This window comes from Bos grunniens, chromosome 10 (genome assembly GCF_055505025.1).
Source record: "Bos grunniens cultivar Pamir isolate PY7600 chromosome 10, Bosgru_T2T1.0, whole genome shotgun sequence".
NCBI lineage: Eukaryota > Metazoa > Chordata > Mammalia > Artiodactyla > Bovidae > Bos > Bos grunniens.
The window spans coordinates 13,923,291-13,945,794 of record NC_141174.1 but is presented as its reverse complement, the minus strand read 5'-3'; the positions used below and the strand labels follow the sequence as shown (position 1 = coordinate 13,945,794).

The window sequence follows — 22,504 nt, the reverse complement described above, 5'->3', positions numbered from 1 at the left end:
GGACAGGGCACTGAGGAGGGGTCAGTCTTGGCCGGTTTTCCTTGAGAAGGTAAAGAGAAAAAAGCAGGGAGCTGAAGGGGCGGGAATTACAGGTCTTCATGACTCAAGGCCTCAATTTTTTCTCAGTAAAATAGAAGCCCCTGTAGCATTTGGTGAGTGGAGAAGGTGGAAATGGCTTAAGAGGAGCTGAAGAAGACAGCAGATTGGGGAAAAGTTTAAGGCTTGCTGAGTCACTGAGTGTGAGAGGGATGGAATTATAGTTGTACTCAGTGGCACAGATGAGCTTTTGGTTTCTGGTGCTGATCAGTAGCTCAGGGGCAAGGCACGTGCGTGCTTAGATTTCCTTCAAGGTGGAGGACTATCAGCTGGATGTGTTTGGAGTCCAGGGGGTGAGGGAATGATTGGCCATGAACTTCTACGTAAGAAGTTGAGCAAAGACAGTGGGGAAGGGACAGCATACTGCAAGAGTGAAGACAGTGGGATGTTGTGGCTCTATCATGTTAAAGAAGAGGATTAGAATGAGATGGGAGATAGAAACAAGACTTTTCTGAGCCAGGTGTTTGGTGGAGAACTAGTTCTGGGTGAGGTCAAAGTCCAGGTGGGTATGAAGAGAATGCAGGTAAAGGTCATGGTTATGGAGCAGAAGAGAACAAGGGCTAGGAAACCAGGGGAATGTGCACAAGGGATTGTACCTGATGGTAGGAGTCAGGGTGCAGTTAAATGTCTCAGTAAGTGTGGCAGAGTAATCTTGAAATGATGTGTTGGTCAGTTTTTACTACCTAACAAATAACTATAAAAATCTTGATGGCATTTAACATATAGCATTTATTGATTTTGTTCCACATCAGGAGATAGCATATTTGGGCCAGACTCATCTGGCTAAATCTGTTGATTTCACATCCGCAGGTTGGATGGGACCTAGTTGATCAAGGTTGGTCCTGGTTGCAGGGGGCTGGCTGGAATGGCTCTGATCACTCACCTCCTGGGACTGGCAGGCTAGCTCAGGCTCCTCTTCAAATAATGAACCAGAGGTGCAAAAGAACAAGCAATTTTCAAGCCTTTGATCACATCATGCCTGCTAACATTTCTTTGGCCAAAGTCATGGGGTGGGGAAGGACACGCTCCACTTGGAGGTAGTTGGGTTGGTAAGCGAATGTTTTCAAACAATAACCTAATCGACCACAAGCACTATGAGGATAGAGAGAGGACGGGACTGCAGATGGCACAGGAGCGTGGATGACAACAGAAGAACAAAGGTGGGAAGAAAGGGTGCTGTCCGCTCAGCTCCCACCCTGAGAGCCCCAACTAAGAGTGTTTGGGAAAGAAACCATTCGATTAGAGAAGATACAGGGTTTTGTGCTGTGAGAAGTCAAATATGGACAGCAGGAATTGCAGAAGCCACAGAAGGAAGAGTTCATAAGAGGCTGGAGAGCAATTGCCTGAGTGGGGGCAGGCCTAGCCTCGGGAATAAATTATTGCCTGAGTGGGGGCAGTCCTAGCCTCGGGAATAAATTTTAACACGCACACAGAAGCTAGAAGAGCTTGAGTGACCCAAGGTAAACCTTCTGGGAGTCTTATTATTTTGGGAAGGTGTTGTAAAGACCAGCCCCCACATTGCCTTGAATGGGGCTCTGTGCGCTGGCTCTTTCTGACTAACTGAGAAGGGCAGATGCTTCCTGGGAGGAGATGTTTCCATGGAGAGGTAGTCACAGCTCCATACTATACTTGGGATTTCACAATTGCTTTTACTCTGATGGGGTATTGGGAAATTTTCTTTTTTTTTTTCTTTTTTCCTTTCTTCCTTCCTTTTTCTTTTTTCAGTATAAATAAGGAAGTGAGAGGGTGGGTGTAGGAAGGAAACTATTTTAATGGAGATCCAGTAATAAAAATAGCATCCATCCTTAGAAAGAGAGACTCTAGGAGAAAGATGGAGGAGGCTGGAGCACCCCAAACCTACACTTGATCTTTGCGGAGCTTGTCACTACCTTTCAGGGGTTTCTGACCTTCCCTCTCTGATGTAAGCTCATTGAGGGTAAAGCTTGGGCCTCCCTTATTCACGGCTCTTTCCCACATGCTAGCAGCACACACATAATTGTTGCTCAATAAATATTTTCAGGTGGATGAAGGCGTGAATGATAACATATTTAAAGCTTGTGTATTGTTCTCCACTTAAAAGAATTCCAAACTTGCTCTTGCCCACACCAGTCAGCAAATGTTTAGGGACCTCTTGAGTATCAAGCTGGTGACCAGGCCCTGGGCATTCATAGAGAATAAGGCACGGTCCTTGCACATGGTCGCTTATCTTCACTTGCAGCTTGGGGAACAGTAACCAACAGTGCAGAGCTATTAGGAGATGCTTCAAATCTCAGTTTGCCCATCTTCGAAAGAGGGAGGCTCAACACGAGTCATTCACGTTTCTTTCCTACAAGGCTCCTTGGAAGCTTTAATATTCTATTGTTCATTGGAAGTCTCTAAAATGGGGGAAAAAATCTCTAAAACAGGGAAAACAGTTTGATATCTGTCTAAGTCAGCTCAGGCTGCTATAATAAATATACCATGGAGTGGGTGGCTTAAATAGCAAACATTTATTTTTCACAGTTCTGGAGTCTGGGAAGTCTCAGATCAAGGTACAGGCAGATCTGGTGTCTGGGGAGGAACCACTTCCTGGTTTGCAGATGGCTGTCTTCTCGTATCCTCACATGACAGGGAGCAGAGACAGTGGGGAGCAAGCTGTCTCCTATCTCTCCTTACTGGGCCCTACTCCCATTCATGAGGCCTCCCACTTCATGCCCAATCACCTCCCAAAGGCCCTACCTCCTAAAACCATCACACTGGGGATCAGGCTTCTACACACAAATGTCAATGAAGACTGACAGACGTTTTGTTTCTAGCAATGTTTCTGAAATGTATTTGATCACAAAGACTTTTCTTTCCCTTTTTGTTTTTAGAGTATTTCATGGGATTGGTTTTCTAAAGAGCACGCTTTAGGAAATGTGCTACTGCTGCTTATGGCTGCCAAGTCACTTCAGTCATGTCTGAATCTCTGCGACCCTGTGGACTACAGCCCGCCAGGTTCCTCTGTCCATGGGATTCTCTAGGCAAGAGTACTGCAGTGGGTTGCCATGCCCTCCTCCAACGGATCTTCCCAACCCAGGGATTGAACCTGGGTCTCCTGCATTGCAGGCAGATTCTTTACAGCTGAGCCACCAGGCAAACCCTTAAGGGATGTGGGCTGAGGTTAATTCTGGTGGAATAATCCTTGTAGAATTTCTTCTGAAGGTCATCCCCATCTCACCTTCATAGGAGCACTTGCACCAAACTTCATGGTGTTCTTTTTTTTTCTTTTTCTGTGCTCAGGATGGGGTTGGCTGCCTGAACCACCCAAAGGGTTCAGGCATGTGGTTATCCTTTGTCCTGGTAATGTTGGAGGTGGGTTTTCAGGTTTCAGAACCGGGTCGTACCTGCTAAGCTCCTATTTGGGTTCACTATTCCTAGAGCAGACGTGGCTCACCCCTGAGCACCCTGCACCCCAGGGAGGATTTAAGGCATCTAGGGTAGCTGTATCTCTGGAGGCCTGGGGACCGAGGCAGTGGGTTGTGTAGGCATGTGGCCAGAGGTTGAGAGGGCTGAACATTTCAATACAATATAGAGTCAGGACTTCTGAAAATCAGGCAGTTCCAGGGGAAAGCACTGAATCTGGAATGGGGCTATTAGCTACCTTCTCCCTCTGTTGGATTAGCTACATGGATAGGATGTGGTCTCTGGTGTTGGCGGGCTGTTCAGGTGTGTGGGGAATGGCCATGGATGGTTAAGAACTAGGAATAGGGATCAAGTTCAGGCTCTTTCCATATCTTCTGGATGAGAGCAATCACATCCTAATTGGTCTCTCTGTATCCTCATGTCTTTCTTTTAAAACTAGTACCTGTAATATGCAGACTTTATCTCATCATTCTGTTTAAAAATCTCTCAAATTGGCACCTAAGACCTTTGAACTCTGCCTCCAACATGGCTTTTGAGCTTTACATTTTTTTCCTCCTCTTACCTCCTACCCACCCTACATTCCAGTCAAGTAGAACTTCGTATTACTTCCTGAGTATCCCATGATCTTTGACTTCTATTTGCCTTCATTCATGCTTTTCCCTCTGCTGGCACACCATCCTCATGATCTAACAAAACCCCTTAATCTCTGGAGTGCAGTTCAGAAGTCTTCTTCTACGTCTCGGCTAGTCACTGGCTCCATCTTTTTTGCTCATGTAACAGTCGTACATCTTTGTTAAAGTCCATCACGTCATTGTGATTATTGCTTGCATGCTTATCTCCTCTCACTCCCTAGGCTCTGGCTGGGTTTTTTTTGAGAGTTCAGGCCCTTATGTGGTTCCTGGTAAGTAGCAGGTGTTTATTGGAGGTTTGTTGAATGCATGAATAAGCATGAGTTGTGTTGAATGAAAAGAAGATTATGGTCTCTTAACTCCCTCTGGTCACCTTCTCTTAGGTATTCACCTTTCTGGTTATGAAAAGACTTCCTTAACTTAGAAAAACAAAAGCCCAGTCTGGCTTCAAGAGGTGGAGTATTTTAAAGAAGAGATGTAATTTTGTTATCTTGCAAACATAGCAGATTTTTTAAAGCTAAGCTGTAAATAGGTTCTAATAAGTAAAGTGGGAAAATTAATGCAAAATTAGAGGTAGTCCCAATTGTGTAATAGTGTATCATAAGCAAAAGACCATAAATATTACAGAATTATTCACTGAGCCCTGAAGTTGAAGCCACATTGACAGACTATTTAGAGCCCTGGGTTTGAAAGTGATACTGATTTTTTATTTTAGAAATTTCCAAATATTTTAAAGTTAAACCTAGAACTTTATAGAGGAAAATGCCACTGAAACTTTCTACTTTTTGAGGATGATGAAAACTTCATTGAATGATTGCAAATCTTGGATTAGTACCGTAGATGAAAAGTTCGTCATTATGTAGTAACTCATTATCTGTTGTAAGACAAAGTGTGGCATAGATGAGTCCATTTTATGCCATCCAGTGTGTTTAATTACTGCAGGATGAGCCCATAGGTTTCATTTAATAAGGATGTTGTAGTTGATGTATGGGTGGATTGTTGGGTTGAGAGGGGAGTCTGAGGCTCCATCCTCCTTAATAGAAAGGTTCTGTGATTGATTATTGAAGTGTACTGTGGACCTGTGAAGGGAGAATTCATGTAGTCACCTTCTGTATCTAACAGATCCCAGAAATAGTGATCTAATGTTAATCAATGTTACATAATGATAGAAACATAGGACTTACTGTTCGAGGGCCTGAATTTACTGGTTCTATGAACCTTAACAAGGCCACATTCTCTCTCTGAGCTTCAGCTTCTTCCATATATAAAAGAGAGTTGAAAAAAATGGATACCTTACTTGTTGCTCTAAAGGTTAAATGAGAGTGTTTTATAAACTCTTAGGTACTTTACACACATTAGTGTGTACTATTTTTAAACAAGCCTTATGAGATTGCTATCAGCCTTCCCTGGTGGCTCAGACGGTAAAGAATCCACCTGTAATGTGGGAGACCTGGGTTTGATCCCTGGGTTGGGAAGATCCCCTGGAGAAGGGAATGTCTACCCACTCCAGTATTCTGGTCTGGAGAATCCCATGGACAGAGGAGCCTGGCAGGCTACAGTCCATGGGGTTGCAAACAGTCGGACACAGCTGAGTGACTTTCCCTTCCACAGGTACTTGGTGTCTATTTGTTTGATTCGAGCACGTTATGCGTGACAGTGTCCATGTTTTACATTCTCTGCTCCCAGCGTGCAGAAGCTGTGCTGATCCACTAACGTGACACACCACTTAGCTTGGGCGCTCACCAGGCTCCCGCCTTTTGGCTTCTCTGTGGTGATGTCCTTCAGACAAGGCAGTGACGCTGAAGCTGATGAGGTTGGACCATATCATGGGGTTCATAGGCTTGGAGGGTCCCGGTTAAGGATTCACAGTAAATTTGGAACTAAGAACTTGGACGGACTTTCTTTAGCTGCCTCAGAACTGGGGCTCTTTGGAATGAATCACTTCTATTTTACGTGTCTCATCCTCTAGGAGGTGAGCTTGGGCATGTTCTCATGGCAGAGGAACAAGAGTGAGCAAGAAGAAAATGTAAAACTACTTTCCAAGCCTCTGTTCATGTCATTTTTGCTAACATCCCATCCGGCCGAAGCAAGCCACGTGTCTGAGCTTGATGTCAAGTGTAGTAATGTTAGACGGTAAAGGGTCTAGAGATAGAGAGGTGAAGAATTTTGGCCATTAACACTAGAATCATGTGATAAGACAAACAGAGAAGTAGCAGTGATGGCGATGGAACACCTAACAGGTACTGAATGCTTTCTGCTGGAAGCTTTATATGCACACACTCTGCCCCCTTTCGTTGAACGCTCACAAGACTTGATGTGCATGCGTTAGTCGTTCAGTCGTGTCCAACTCTGTCCGACCCCATGGATTGTAGCCCACCAGGCTCCTCTTCCATGAAATTCTCCAGGCAAGAGTACTGGAGTGGGTTGCCAGTTCCTGCTCCAGAGGAAAGTTTGTTTTACAGATGAGAGGACTGAGGTTCACAGGGATTAAGTAGTTGCCAAAGTTTACAGAGTTCCAAAGTGGTGGAGCTGGGATAAGAATCTGTTTCTGTGTGACTCTATAGTCTAGCTCTTAGAAAGAATTCCAGAGCTGGGGTTGGGGTGGGGGTGGTGTGTGTGGCTGGGACATCACTTGAAATTTACTGGAGATAAACTCAAGACAAATAATAGGTAGCCCTTTCATGCAGAGGTTGGTAACTTTGAGGAATGTGTCCTGTCATGGGCACACTGACGCTAGCCCCTGTGAGGGCTTCAGTGGTTACCGTACTCAGTCCCAAGCTAGTATGAACGAAAAGGCAAATCTGCTCCAGAAAAGTCTGTATAAATGACAGCTTCTTTGTGACTTTCTGAGGGGACAGTGGGAGCTCTTAGAGATAGCCCATTATATGTTGAAGTTGATATGGTGCAGTGGTTTTGAAACTGTTCTTTGGGACTCTACAGGTTTTGATGATAAATCTTGAGAACCACTCCATGAGTCAAGGTGGAGGAAAAGGAGATTTCACCTTCCACTTCTACAGAGCAACTCTGCATTTCAATGTCATATTTTGGGTTTTGATGCATTATGTTTTCTTCTTTTGGAAGAAATAAGGATCTTGATGATCTAAGAAGGGAAAGCTGTTGTTCTCATGGAAAGATCCCTAGACAAAGGGTCCAGAGCCTAGGGGCTAATGCCACTTCTGCACTGCCCAGTGGTGAGATCTTGGTCACTAGCTTGAACACCCAGGCTCCTTCCTCCCTCCCTTTCTTGTCTACAGAGTGAGAGGTTTGAATCAAGTGATTGTCACTGTCTTCTTGAGCTCTGACATTCTTGATCTTCAGTGGGCGGCAGCTGTGCCTGTTATACCGTCAGGAATGAAATACCAGATCTGATCTGCCAGTGGTCTGATCCAGAGGTCTCTCCCTTGAATTCTTCTAATTTCTGTCTGCTTCCTTACCTTAGTTGAGTCAGCAAACATTTAGCTCTGACTGACTCTGTGCCAGGCACTGTACCCACCTTCCTTCAAAGCTCCTAAGCTGCTAATAAGTTGCCCTGATCTGGGAGGGTCCCAGGAGTGTCCTTTAGCTGTGTCTTTTCCTTGCCACTGCCTTCCCTTCATTGCTTTCACCCTCCAGGTGTTCATGTCTCTCTACAGGACAGAGTATGAGGGTTGGTAACAATTTATGTGTGTGCGTGTGCTCAGTTGTGTCCAACTCTTTGCAGCCCCATGGACCACCAGGCTCCTCTGTCCACAGGATTCTCCAGGCAAGAATACTGGAGTGGGTTGCCATGCCCTCCTCCAGGGGATCTTCCCAACCCAGGGATCAAACCTGGGTCTCCTGCATTGCAAGCGGACTCTTTACCATCTGAGCCTTTACACTTTGGGAAAATTATTTACTCTCTTGGGGGTCTCAGTTTACTCATCTATAAAATAGGAATAATAATAGTTACTACTTGTTAGAGTTTTTGTAAAGGTGAAAGAGCTCCAAGTGTAAGGTTCTTGGGGTAGTGCCTTGCACAGAGCGAGTGTGATCCATGTGCTTGCTGTGGTTGCTACTGATACGTATAAAGTGAAGTGAGGTCGGTCAGTCATGTCCGACTCTTTTACAACCCCATGGACTGTAGCCCACCAGGCTCCTCTGTCCATGGAATTCTCCATGCAAGAATACTAGAGTGGGTTGCCATTTCCTTCTGCAGGGGATCTTCCTGACCCAGGGATCGAACCCGGGTCTCCTGCATTGCAGGCGGATGCTTTACCGTCTGAGCCACCAGGGAAGCCTACTGATACATGTAGCTGCTGCTATTATTATAAGACATGTGCACTGGGAGAATGATGAGCCTTTCCAAACTCATGGGAGGACCAAACTGCCACTGCCTTGGTCCTGAACGCACTGATCAGCTCTGCCTTCTTCCGAGAGAGGCTGTCTTCAGCCCGCCCCAGACCTCCTGGCTCAGCGCCCACCCCATTATCATCCCGCCCTCACGTGCTCCTCCACCGCTCTCCATTGCCTTACATGGCAGGAAGCCGGTCTGCACCCCACACCTCCAAGATGTACCCCACAGATGGGGCTGTGCCAGTTTCTGCATTTGCCCCCTGATGAAGCTGGGGACCCTCTGCTCTGGGTCTGCACCTCTCGAGTCTGCCCGGAGCCTCTGTGAGTCCTTTCTGCTTTCCCCCCGCCGGCTCTGGCCCCAGTTGCTTTGTTAATGGAGAATTTGTCAAGTAATGGGAATAATTAGCACCGTGGGGGCCTCACTGTGCCCTGGAAAGAGAACAGAGAAGCGCTGTCCCAGCAGCCCAGATGTGACTGCTGGGCAGGCTCATTCTCCCTGGTCTGCACCTCTCTCCCCATCTCTTGCATGCGTTTGATTTTTTTCTCTTTGTGTAGAGAGAGTTGGCTAGGAGAAAAGCCCCATAAATGGCACTCTTGCTGGGCTGGTGCTGCGAAAGCTGGATAAGATTGTCTTCTTGGACTGAATAATTTTCCTTCCCCCCCCCGCCTCTGTTAGGGGGCCAAGGTCAGCTGAGCACCTAGCTGATTTCCCCCTCCCTTTCTTTTCACTGTTTCCTCCCCCCATCCCTCTCTCCCCTCTCCCCTTCCCCCTGTCCCCTCATGTAAAGAACTCACTGACTCCCAACTGAGTCCTTTTTAATGGTCCCAAGAGGCAAGGATCTTGAAGGGTGATTATCTTCATTATAAATTATTAACTCTCCCAGCAGCCAGATGGCTTCCAAGCCATGGCTTGGAAAGCCCGCTGGTTGGGAGAGGAGGGGATGGGGGGAGGGAGGAGGAGTAGGGGGAGTGACCACAGCCTCCTGAGGTCCTGGCTGCACCTGGGATGTTGGGGAACCCCTCAGCTCCTTGCAAGCCCTGAGTTCTGTGGTCAGGGGGAAGAGTTTGCTGTGCTTGGGTTTGGCCCACTAGAAAACTCAGGACTGCCCTGGCGATGGCGTAGAAGTGGTAGGTGGGAAGAGACTAATGTCATGAGTTACTTTGGGTGGGAACTTTAGAGGAGTGTCCACATGGTAGGAAGGCACGATTATTACCTTAGGTTGTGTAGCTTTTACTTCCTTGGGTGTTCACACCATCCTGGAGGGTGTATTCATCGTTCCCTCTAATTTAAGAGAAGAAACAAAAACTGGAGAGCTCACAGAGTTTCCCATAAGGTCACTTGCCCAGTAGTGAGTGGAAAGACAGAGCCTGGATCTGACTCCTGGGCTGGTGTTCTTCCCCCACAGCAGACTTCTCTTCAGTTGCCTAAGCCCCGTGTCCTTCAAGTTTCCATGTGAGTCCCCCTCCCTTGAGAATCCTGCCCTGGCCACACTATGCCAGAGTCATCTTTTGTTCTTCTAGACTCTGCTGCACCTCACACAAAGATCTAGATAGCACTGGACACGCGACTCCAAAGAGCGTCCCATCTCTTTTGGGACATCTCCAGTGATGGGGTAGTCCACTTCATCTGGAGGTGGTCTGTGTGTAAGACAAAGACATAACCACTTTCTCTAGAACTTCCATTCACTGGACAGAGTTCTATCCTTGAGGGCAGTGGGATCTCTCTTCCAATTTAAGACTGCCTCAAACCCTTGAGGCTACTGCTCTTGGTATTGTTGAGTTGCCTCTGTACATCCAAACACTTTGGTACTTCAAAGGTTCCTCACGCAAAGAGACTCAGGTGTGACTCTTACCATTATCTGTGTCATGGGATGAGGTTTAAAAGGACGTCCATCTGTCCATGCTACTCCTCCTGAGGCACCCAAATCAGCCTGCTGCTGGGAGGAAACACAAACCCCGAGGCTGTCAGTCACAGCAGCAGCAGCGGCGGTAACTAGCACGCACTTAGTACTTACCCGTGCCCAACACTGCTTTGGGGGTTTACCCTTCTCAGTGCCCCACCATGGTAACTCACTATTAACTGTTTTATAGATGAGACAACTGCGGTTCAGAGAGGGTAAGTGACTAGCTCCAGGTCACACAGGAAGCAAGTAGATTTGAACTCAGGAGGTCTGGCTCCAGAGGCCGTGCCGTTAACCTCTGTGAAAGGGGTACTCAGTCGAATACCTGTATTCTGTTTGGACCTTACAGATTGACCTCTGCCTTATCGAGCCCATACGAGCAGATCCAACTTCTCACCTTTGGTCTAGCTCTTCACATCATTTGGTCTCACATCTCTCCTTTCTGGGCTTCTCTGGTGGCTCAGACAGTAAGGAATCTGTCTGCAATGCAGGAGACCTGGGCTTGATCCCTGGATTGGGTAGATTTCCTGGAGAAGGGAATGGCAACCCACTCCAGTATTCTTGCCTGGAGAATCCCATGGACAGAGGAGCCTGTCCAGTTACAGTCCGTGGGGGTCACAAAGAGTCAGACATGACTGAGTGACTAATACACATACATACATTTTCCTTTCTACTGGGTATATAAGTACCTTGCAGGGTTTGAGTTATTTACAAAATGTGTTATATCTATATCATTGGTGCTCCATGATCTTAAAAATTTCAAACAAAAGACTTCCTTCTAATTCACTACCCTCTAACTCACCTACACTTCTCTCAAAAAGTGGGGCTCAGAATAAAAATCTAATGACCAGCACCAAATTGACACAGATCTTCATGTCCTTTTTCCTACAAGTTATATCATAATTAAGGGAGTCTAAAATTGCATTTGGTTATCTGGCAACCACAAAACCTCTTGTCTATGTCATTCCTCAATTCTTGTCTCCTATATAGTTAGAAATTGTACCTTCTATCCTCATGGGTTGTCTATTTTGGAGGATCAAGTTGCCTAACTTTCCATTTATCTCTGTTAGACTTCCTCTTGTTAGACACAGGCTGTGGTTCAAGCCTACTGCGACCTCTTGAACCTTTGAAGTACCAAAGTGTTTGGATGTACAGAGCCAACTCAACAATACCAAGAGCAGTAGCCTTAGGGGTTTGAGGCAGTCTTAAATTGGAAGAGAGATGCCATATTCTAACTTTCAGTGTCAGTTTATTCACAACTATGATCAGTTGGTGAGTGGGCTTCTATTCCCATGGCCCTTCCCTCTTCGTCCAGGCTCTTGATGAATATGAATCAAGCCCTTCATCCAGGGCTTGACCTCAGATGACAGCCTGCCTCCCCAAGCCTTTAACCACCACACCGGCTTTGAATGCTGCTGTTTAGCCAGTGACAAGTCTTTGTGGTTCTGTCCACCTTACATCCCTCATAACATGAGAAACTTTCCCAAAAGATCGGCAGGAGTCCATATACAACTCCATTGTGACTCTACTGTCATTGATGAGTATTCCCAGAAAAGGAATTTATTTTAGTCTGATGTGACTACGTCTTAGTTCTTAAGAAAACTTAGTATCTCAAGAAGTGCTATAGTTCAAGACTTTTTAAAAAAAAAAGTCTCTTCTCTTCCACCTCTGTTCCCTTTTCAGCACAACATAAACTTTAATGCCCTTGATGGACTGGAATTTGAGATCTTCAGACCTTTTCCTGAAGGGCAGGGACAGCAAACCAGGATAGGGTGAGCTTGGTGGCGGAGGCACCTTGAGACCAAAGCAGCTCAGCAGATGTCACAGGAAAGGAGAAGACATGAGGAGGGATGAGACTCTTAGATGTGAAAAATCGTGAAAGAGAGAACTGGGGTATGAAGTGGCCTGGGGAGAGAGAAGGATGGTGCTCTCCCTGTCTGCCCGTATTTTCCTAGATAAGAGATTGGTGTTAACTTAGGGATTTGTAAGGAAGGAGTTTCAGCCTCCAAATGGAAACCAGTAATATGTTTCTTTAAAACTCTCCTTCAGATGACAAATAAAATAATAAATGAGCACATGCTATGTATCAGGAAGCATATTGTTTTCAGTGAAGTATAACGTAGATAGAGATGAGAGCTCAAGTCATCAATGTGCAGCCCTGTTGATGCTTTTTCCCAAACTAAGCACCGTGGACAATGTCACTCTTATCCAGAAACAGAACTACTTCACCTGCTTTGCCATCTTCCACTCATTGATTCCCTGAGAGTAACCACTATTCTGACATATATCAGTAGAGGATGATTTCTTTGCCTCGATTCGTTCCTTGTATAAATGGAACACGTAGGATATACGCTCTTCTGTGAGGCGCATCCATGTGACTATCTGGACATAGGACCAGGCATTCTCAGGGCTGTATGGCATTTTGCATGAATAAACAACAATTTACTAATTCAGTCTACTGCGGATGAACATGGGTTTTTTTTCTAGGTTTCAGGTATTATGACTAGTGTTGTTATGAAAATTTTTGTGCATGACTTGGGTTGGACATACATAAGCATTTCTGTTGGTATTGGAATTGTGGAGTCCCAGGAGGGGAATTGTGGAGTCATGGGACAGAAATATTTAGCTTTAGTAGCTGCTGCCATGCAATTTTCAGGAAGTAGTTATACTGCTATACATTTTAAAGTTTAATAAAGTCCAAAACTACCCTACAAGATAGGTATTATCATTCTTTCTCCTTCTCTCTCTCTCTCTCTGATGAATAAACAAAGACTCAGAGAGTGGCCCAAGGCTAAATAGCTATGGTAATGACAGTCTGAGTTTAAATCCAACTCTGTCTGGTGCCAAAGCCCATGTTCTTCATCACTACCCTGAATTACTTTGATGTCTTGGAGAGAATTCATGCCTTCACTTCCCCCACTTCCTGCAGTAGAGCCTCTGCTGTAGAATTAAGCTCGAGGGTACCAAGTGTGAGGGGCTGGCCTAGTGGTGTCGTGTCAAGAGGGACGTAGTTTGGTTGACAGTGAATCTCTGACATCGTTGTGCAAAAATGAGCCTGCAACCCCCTTCAAAGCACCTGGGGATAGAGCATGCCCACATCCTCTGCCTTTGCCAAGGACATGGGCACAGTGGGTGTAGAACATTGGTGGTAGGGGTGAGAAATCTGACACGTCTCCCAAGTTACAGGGATTCCTCACAGGCATGGGTGGCCATGTGAAATGGAAATGTCTCTTGATATGTCCTGATAGATTTTTAACGTCTAGCATTAGGAATGTGTTATTCAGAACTCCCAGTCACAACCCAACCCAAAATTGCTTAAGCAAAAAAGAAAAAAGAAAGTTTTGGTTCATGAGATGAAACCAGGATCCTTTGGGCTTCAGGTCTGGCTACATCTAGGTGCAGAAACATCACTGGAAATACATCTCTATCCATCTCTTGACTCTCCTTCTTTGTTGTCTTCATTTTTAGACAAGATTATCTTGAATAGTAACAGTGCTGCTGCTGCTGCTAAGTCACTTCAGTCATGTCCGACTCTGTGCGACCCCATAGATGGCAGCCCACCAGGCTCCCCTGTCCCTGGAATTCTCCAGGCAAGAACACTGGAGTGGGTTGCCATTTCCTTCTCCAATGCATGAAAGTGAAAAGTGAAAGTGAAGTCGCTCAGTCGTGTCTGACTCTTAGCGACCTCATGGACTGCAGCCCACCGGGCTCCTCCGCCCATGGGATTTTCCAGGCAAGAGTGGGGTGCCATTGCCTTCCCCAGTAAAAGTGCTATCTCTCATCAATTCTGGATGTCACTCTAATTGTTTGACCATGAGGTTAAAAAAAAAGAGGGTCCTTCTCCCAATATTCCAGTAAAAGTTCCAGTGTAAACTCTAATTTGACTTAGTTTGGGTGACAAACCCATCCCTAAGCTAATCACTGTGGCAGGAGTTTGCAGTGTCCTAAGTGGCTAAACTGGGTCCCAAGATCTGGGGTTGGGATGAACCCCACCTAAATGACATGGACCGAGATTGGCGGTGAAAATCATTTTACCTTCAAAGTGGGTCAAAGGCTATGGTGAAAGGGAGGCGGGTAGAACCAACAGAGAGCCATCATCGGGACTTCAGAGGGATGCTGATGAGAGGTTCCAGAGGAGGAACTGATGAGCCCAGTCTGAGGCTTTGAGGACAGCCTTCATCACGCCTTCCCACCGTCCGTGGTTCTCAACACAGGCCCCACTTTCCTTTGAATCTGTCTCAGGGAAGCAGAGGAACTATAGGGAGGCAGTGGAAGGGTACGTGGCAGCCGGATCTTTCGAGTTGTGCCAGTGGTAAATAGCCCATGTGTTGGAGTCGTGTGGGGGCCCTTCTGTCTCCCAAGCAGCCGGATCATGAGACATTTGCAAAGATGCTAACCCCACGTAAGAAGTATGCCGTTCGATAATTATGTAGATTAGCTGGCAATTAGATAATGTCACTCACTTTCCCTCTCCTGCTTGGTTCTCAGACAGCAGACAAGCATTTTGAGCTTCTGCACCAGGCTGGGCCTTCCACATAGGCATTGGAGCAAATTCCCTGCCCCTGTGGCTGTCTGGGCCCTACTGTGGCTCAGGATAGGGGAGCAGTTGGCTAACCGGTGGAGGGGGCACGGCCCACTCCAGTACTCTTGCCTGGAAAATCCCATGGACAGAGGAGCCTGGTAGGCTGCAATCCATGGGGTTGCGAAGAGTTGGACACAACTGAGCGACTTCACTTTCACTTTTCACTTTCATGCATTGGAGAAGGAGATGGCGGCCCACTCCAGTGTTCTTGCCTGGAGAATCCCAGGGATGGCGGAGCCTGGTGGGCTACCGTCTTTGGGGTCGCATGGAGTTGGACACGACTGAAGTGACTTAGCAGCAGCAGCAGCAGCAGCACAGCCCCAGCAGAGGGTTAAAGAAGGCTTAAGGGCGAACGCTTGGGGCAGTTGGCTTGAGGGCTTTGATATTAAATGGAAGGTCATTTCTAGCATGGGCCACTGCAACAATTTTCCAGAGGTCACAGGAATGTCCATGGTCCAAGAAAGCAATGCAAGAGCTTTAGGAGAGAATTTTGGTGTCCATAGGGCATTGAGTTTAGGTTAACCTGATTCTGATGCTACCCGTCCTGAAATCAGATTCTGCCCAGCGCCTGTGGAGGGGAAAGAAAGCTTGGTTTTCCAGTTAGCCTTTTTGATTACCCATGATGCAGGCAGGGGACTGTCGGTATCTTCAGTGCTGGTCTGGGCAGGAGGGGAGAATGGTCAGTCTGATGGACGAGGCTCAGCAGACAGAGTTGAGTGACCACCCCAAAGCAGACAGGGTAAATTCCCATGATCCTCCGCACAGGGAGTGGTCTTGGGCAGCCTACTTCCTAACTCATATGTTAACCCAGATCACTTGGTATGTGCTGCTTTGTCCTGAGGGGTCATCTGAGCCTGGCATTCAGGGAAGCCTGGAGGTGCAGGATTGCTGTCATTGTATGAAACAGAGAGGTGTAGAGGTCACCTCATGAAACACAAATGATCCTCAAGGATGCTCTTCAGCTTCTTTTATTGTTCATTTTTTCTACACATGTGTCTCAAGCTCCCACTCCATGGGAGCCAAGGTCCTGCGGCAGCACCAGGGTGAAGCAGTCTGTGTCCCCAGGGAGATTTCGTAGCGTGGACTCTTTTATTGTTCTGCTTTCTTCTCTAAAGTACACTTTGCCCCACTACTTTGTGACGCCCCTAAGGCAAGAACCCTGTCTTCTTCTGCTTAGATCCAGGAGCGACTGGATAAATCGGAGCTCAATAAGTAGTTAGATTGAACTGAGCAAGTCATTTAATTTCTGCAGACACACAAGTGACTTTCTGAGGCCCAGAGGGTTGACATCTAGATCAGTCTGAAAGCTTCTGGGGCCATCCTTTTAGAGGGACTCCCATGTGCCTGCTCATCCATGTCATCGGGCCCTCCGTCTCCATGTCCTTGCCTTCCACCAAGGGGGTCCCACTGACTGAAGCCACCTGAGCCTGGGCCTTGCCTGAGCTAGACTCCTAGGTCTAAACTGGCAGGAGGGGAAGTAGAGAAGGAGGTGTGGCAGCCAGGGGTAGTGTCACTGAGAACACACTTTCCCAAGCCTCTGGAACTCAGACACCGTGGGCTCCCACCGTGCCATGCGATCTTTACGTTCTCGGCTCATTGATATTTCCCGGCGTGGGATACTTCGTTGGAGAGACCTGGGCTTTGTGCTCGTCACGTCTGCCTTGCTCCCCACTCTTCTAGATCAGATGCATGATGGAGGGAGCGATAGGAGAGCAGCTGTCCTTTGAGCACATTCCCTAAAAGTTGTCCCTTTTCAAAAATTTGATTAAAAAATTCAGAATGGGGGACACATATACACCTATGGCTGATTCATGTCAATGTATGGCAAAAACCGCTACAATATTGTAAAATAATTAGCCTCCAATTAAAAAAAATTAATTTTAAAAAATTTGATTAAAAAATTATGTACACATGGCAGATATTAGGACCAGAAGAAGCCCTCTTTGGGCACAAGGGTCTGTCTTCTCCCCTGGGATGTTGCACTAGTGTTTGCACTAGTCCTTCTGGAACCTTCTTCACAGACATTTACATAGCTAGTTCTCTCATCCTCCTTCAAGGCTTTCCTTAAATCTCATCTTCTCAGATTCTGATTCGTGATGTTTGCCTATTTCTGTGGTGTAAATAGTCTAGTGTAGCTGATTTCTTTTGCTACCAAAGTGTCATCAACCAGCTCAAAAACTGCTGATTTTTTTTGGGGGGGGCGGGGGGCGCAGCTCTAGGGCACACGGGCTCAGTAGTCGCAGCTCACATGCTCCAGAGTGTGGGCTCAGCTTTTGTGGTGCATGGGCTTTAGTTGTCTGGGGCTTGTGGCATCTTTCCAGACCAGGGATCCAACCTGCCTCTCCTGTATCCACAGGCAGATTCTTATCCACTGTACCACCGTGCGTGCGTGCTAAGTCACTTACAGTCATGGACACCTCTTTGAGCCTCTGGACTATAGCCTGCCAGGCTTCTCTGTCCATGGGATTCTCTAGGCAAGAATGCTGGAGTGGGCTGCCACGCCCTCCTCCAGGGGATCGTTCTGACCCAGGGATTGAACTCATGTCTCCTGTAGCACCTGCATTGCAGGTGGATTCTTTTACCTGTTGAGTCACCAGGGAAGCCCCAGGGAGGTCCAAAAATTGCTGGCATTTTAAGACTTGGTTTGGCTTGTGCGTGTGCAAAGCTTGCATGTTTTGGCACATGCTATGCTCATGTTCCAGTTAAGACTTCCTCACGCCCCTGGAGGTGCCCATGCCACACTCTGGGAACCACTGTGTGTACAGGACGTTTTATACCACAGAGGCTTTCCTTATAATGGATTTAATCAGCCTCTTTTTGGGTGGGCTTGTGTGTTCACTGGAAATAGGTGTTTGTTGCTGCTTAAGGAACAGCGTTTTCCTCTTCAAAGCATGAGTAATAACTAGCTTTGCTAATGCAGCCATCATAAAAATACTAGACAGTGGTCTGACAGCGACCATGGTAAATTATCGAGCATGCCAATTAATAAGCAGCAACTTGCATAACTCTTAAAAATTACACTCATTGCTCTCATGTGAACAGAGAAGTTTCCTCTCAGCTCTGTGACCAGAGTCTGCCTTCAGTTGGCCACCCCTTAACTGGGTGCTGGTGCATTTACAATCAGTATAAAACATGCATGATATGCTCTAGCTCTGTGACATTCCTTAACTATTCATTTGTTGTTCATTCTGTTTTTTTTTTTAATTTAAAAATGTATGTTTTAATATACTGTCTCCTTTGCAGACATACACATACTCACACGTACAGACATACACCAGCGATCCCCTCTTCTCATCCTTCCTTACAAATAAGGAAAGAGGTAGCATTCATTGTTCACCTACTGTGGCTATAGCCTCATGCTAGAATCTTCTAATACATGATTGCATTGAATCCTGTCTCCAACTTTGTAAAAAGGCTATTATTTTCTCTACTTTATAAGTGAGAAAATAGAAGCTCAAATAAGTTAAGAAATTTTCTCAAAGCTCCATATAGAAGAACTAGGATATACTCAGCCTTTTTTTTTTTTTTTAAAGGTTCAAAGCACATTCTCCCCCCCTCACCCCCCGCCCCAAGACCTTTTCTCCAACATTTAGTTAAGAGATGAGTGTTTTTTGCTCATTACTCACCTCCTAGTTTATTTTCACTGACTCCTGTAAATAATTCCCTCAAAAATGTAAAGGTGAGGATCTGTCTTTGGCTGCCTACACCAGACATTGGCTTGGCAAAGTGAAAAAGAAAATCTAAAACAAACAAACAAAAATCACTATCATGTTCATGTCTTTTAATAGGTAAACAAGTTAAAACTGCACGTGTGTATTTGAGTATCTAAAATGTTAGCTGCTGCTGCTAAGTCGCTTCAGTAGTGTCCGACTCTGTGCGACCCCACAGACAGCAGCCCACCAGGCTCCCCCGTCCCTGGGATTCTCCAGGCAAGAACACTGGAGTGGGTTGCCATTTCCTTCTCCAAGGCATGAAAGTGAAAAGTGAAAGTGAAGTCGCTCAGTCGTGTCCAACTCTTCGAGACCCCATGGACTGCAGCCTACCAGGCTCCTCCGTCCATGGGGTTTTCTGGCAAGAGTACTGGAGTAGGGTGCCATTGCCTTCTCTAAAATGTTAGCATGTACCTGAAAATTAAATTTTGGCTACGTGACCCTGTGATATGAACATTGTAAAAATGTGCTGATATGGCTTGGCGAGTTTGATACTTTTTTGCACGTGGAAAACCTGAGTGCATCATTAGGAGCTGAGCTTGGGGTCCTGACATGGCTCTGAAAGACCCCAGGCCCTCCCTGCCGCTTAAAGCACCAAGCGCTCTGGGACTCACCAGAGTAGCCGGGCTCGCAGTCAGCACTCCATCAATATTTGTGAAATAGGGTGCAATATTTTCCTGACACGGGGCCCTAATCCCTTTCCTTCTCCCCCCCTCCTTCCTGCAGGTCTTTTCTCTGGAGTCCTGGGAGGCAGGTTACGGGCTGGACCGCCCCGAGTGGACCATGAAGCCTGAGTCCACTTCCGTTTGGCCCCGGGCCCTGCTCTGCCTGAGCTTTCAACTTCCGGCTACTCCCCTCCCCGCGGCCCTCGGCTGCTAGGAGGTCGGCCTTCAGGGCTGGTCCTCGGCCTGTTTCTACCTTGCGCCTGGCTCACCTGACTGCTCGCTCCTCCTCCATCACGGCCCCCCTGACCCCAGCCCTCTCCCCGGCCTCCCTGGCTGGGCCGTTTGGGGGTCTGCTGCCGGGAGGTGGACATTGCTGAAGGCTTCCACCAGCCAGCCAGCCCGCCGTGTACTTTTCTCCTGCCCAAATCAAGGCCTCCGGATCCACATTGGATAGCTGAGATCTTTTCTTGGAGAAGGACACTCTGCTCCCCACTCTGCACCCTCACTGTCCCCCGCCCGCCTGACTGACCTCCTCTATTGCTGCCCCGTCCTTCCCCCACTCTGTCTCTTACTGAATTTCTTGCTTGTGGGTGCCCACCAGGGGCTTTCTGGTTTTCTTTCCTCCTTCCTCATCCTCTTCTCTCTCTGTGTGTGTGTGCCTCCTCCCTCTTGTGTGTTCTCTGTCCCCCAGCCATCTCCTCTTCCTCTCTGCCTTCCACTTCAAAGGAGGTGGGGCAGGGGGATTGTCCCCCGAGGGCCGTTCCCCGCCTCCGGGCCCCTGGGGCTTGGCCAGAATGAGCTTCACCATGCACTCGGTGTTCTTCACCTTGAAGGTGAGCCTCCTGCTGGGATCCCTGCTGGGGCTCTGCCTGGGCCTGGAGTTCATGGGCCTCCCCAACCAGTGGGCGCGCTACCTCCGCTGGGATGCCAGCACGCGCAGCGACCTCAGCTTTCAGTTCAAGACCAACGTGTCCGCGGGGCTGCTCCTCTACCTAGACGACGGCGGCGTCTGCGACTTCCTCTGCCTCTCCCTGGTGGACGGCCGTGTGCAGCTGCGCCTCAGCATGGACTGTGCGGAGACCGCCGTGCTGTCTGGCAAGCGGGTGAACGACAGCAGCTGGCACTTCGTCATGGTGAGCCGCGACCGCCTGCGCACAGTGCTGGTGCTCGACGGGGAGGGCCGGTCCGCGGAGCTGCAGCCCCAGCGGCCCTACATGGACGTGGTCAGTGACCTGTTCCTGGGCGGCGTTCCCGCCGATATCCGGCCGTCTGCTCTGACCCTTGATGGGGTGCAGGCCATGCCCAGCTTCAAGGGATTAATCTCGGATCTCAAGTACGGCAACTCAGAGCCCCGGCTTCTGGGAAGCCAGGGTGTCCAGTTGGATGCCGAGGGGCCCTGCGGCGAGCGTCCCTGTGAAAATGGCGGCATCTGCTTTCTCCTGGATGGACACCCCACCTGTGACTGTTCTACCACCGGCTATGGCGGCAAGCTGTGCTCGGAAGGTAAGGGTCCTCTTCTCTACCCCTCTGAGCTCGAGCCCACCCCTGACGGCTTGGGTAAGGATCAAGATCGCCTGGAGGGAAACCAGTTCTATCATTGACCCGCCTCTTTAGCTGCCTGTTAGATAATTGGGTCTCTTTCCCCGAGGGTGTGGTAGAAATCCTTGGCTTTCTCTCAATGGAAAAAATCCATCAGATCTCAGCAGGAGAGAATCCTGACTACTCAACCAGGGGCTCCTTCCTTAGACAGATGTTTGGCTCTGCTCAAAAGGCTGGATAGAGTATAGGATCTGAGCCCCAGCTCAGCTCTTTCCACCGCGGTGAAGCTTCGAAGGGTCAGTACAAGGCCAGATGTCAGATGGAAAGGGGCAAAGTGGCTGTCTATGGCCCTCTTGATCCCTTGAGAATTGGGCCCTTGTGAATAGACGGGACACTCCGCATCACTTTCTCCTTATCGTCCCTAACATAAGGAATGCTGGTGCAAAGAAGAATGAGGGTTGATAGACTGTGGGTCCACACCTGGCCTTGCTGTCAACCCAGCCCTTCAGCTGTGCCCCTCCTCCCACAGTCTTCTGGAAGGTGTCTTATGGGTAGACAGGGCATTTTTGGGGGGGACTTCTCGCCTCCTCGTACTAAGACCCCCAGGTGATTTCATTGTGCAGCTAAAGTTGGGAACCAACAGGTCAAGGGAGGTCAGGTAGGTGGGGCCAGGTGGGTGTCTTAGTGCAGACTCCCACAATCCCTTCATTCATGTGCTACCCTACTGCCTTGGGATTTGTAATTAAAAATAGTGTCTACAGACGTTCCTTACACTTTCCCTGAAACCACCCAACTCCTAAAGCTGTGGTTGATATGAACGTTATCTAACTAGCAGGTATTAAAACATTTCTTTAAATCAAAACAAAGTTTATTTCACAGGTGATACATGCTGGAGACCAGGACACTCTGGGGATCTTCTTGGGAGCCTCCTTGTAGGTCAAGTATGGGCTATTGCAAGAGTACTTCTTTCCTCTTCTGGGCCTGCCATCACACCTCCCTTCTTGTGGGTGGGTTGCCAGAGAGGGAGATGCAAGACATGCAAGAAGTCCTTTTCTGACCTCTGTTATTCCTCACTGAGTCCACTGGAGGAGGGATGGGGCAGAGGGGTAGAGGCAGCCCCAACCCACAGAGTCATCTGGGGACAGTGGTTACTGAAGCACTTACCACAAGCAGGTCCCCCTGGAGCTGACCGCTGTTCCAGAGCTTCTGGGCTTTGGAGAAAGTTCTTCCTGAAGGCTGACATGAACACTTGTTTTCTCCTTCGCCCAAAGGATCTGTTCTGTTCTCAGAACTGGCATTGGGAGCTGGCATTCTTCCTTTCTAGGGACCAGAGTGTTTGCAAGTGTGTTGTTAACTTGCTGATTATCCCTGATTGCATTTTTTGTGTTTAAAAAGAACTCATTTCCTCTGGGCAGGTTTGGATCAGCACTTTTCTGCAGGAAGAAATCTCTATACTGTATATGTATACAATTTTTTCTCTCTCTTATTTATTTATTTATTTATTTGGTTTGGGTGTGTGTGTATGTTTGTTTGAGGTCTCCAGAGGAGTTTCTTCAGAGTAGATGATAAGCAGTCAACTTTTTAATAGCTAAATACAATATATATATTTTAATGATGGTTTTTTTTCTATAGGGTTCAGACCATCTCGTGGCTATGGACTGATGCCTCTATCTGTAGAAGGCAAACG

At 47.6% G+C, this 22,504-nt stretch overlaps 1 protein-coding gene across 11 annotated transcripts in view; it reads left to right on the top strand.

Annotated features, from left to right (window-relative positions):
- The window catches only part of NRXN3 (neurexin 3), a 1,787,606-nt gene that overhangs the window by 26,165 nt on the left and 1,738,937 nt on the right, over positions 1-22,504 (top strand). For all 11 annotated transcript variants that reach the window (XM_086319413.1, XM_086319414.1, XM_086319426.1 and 8 more), the window contains exon 2: positions 19,340-20,781. In XM_086319413.1, coding sequence (XP_086175539.1) covers positions 20,073-20,781 — 709 coding nt within the window. In that variant the 5' untranslated portion in view covers positions 19,340-20,072. The remainder of the gene's footprint in view (positions 1-19,339; positions 20,782-22,504) is intronic.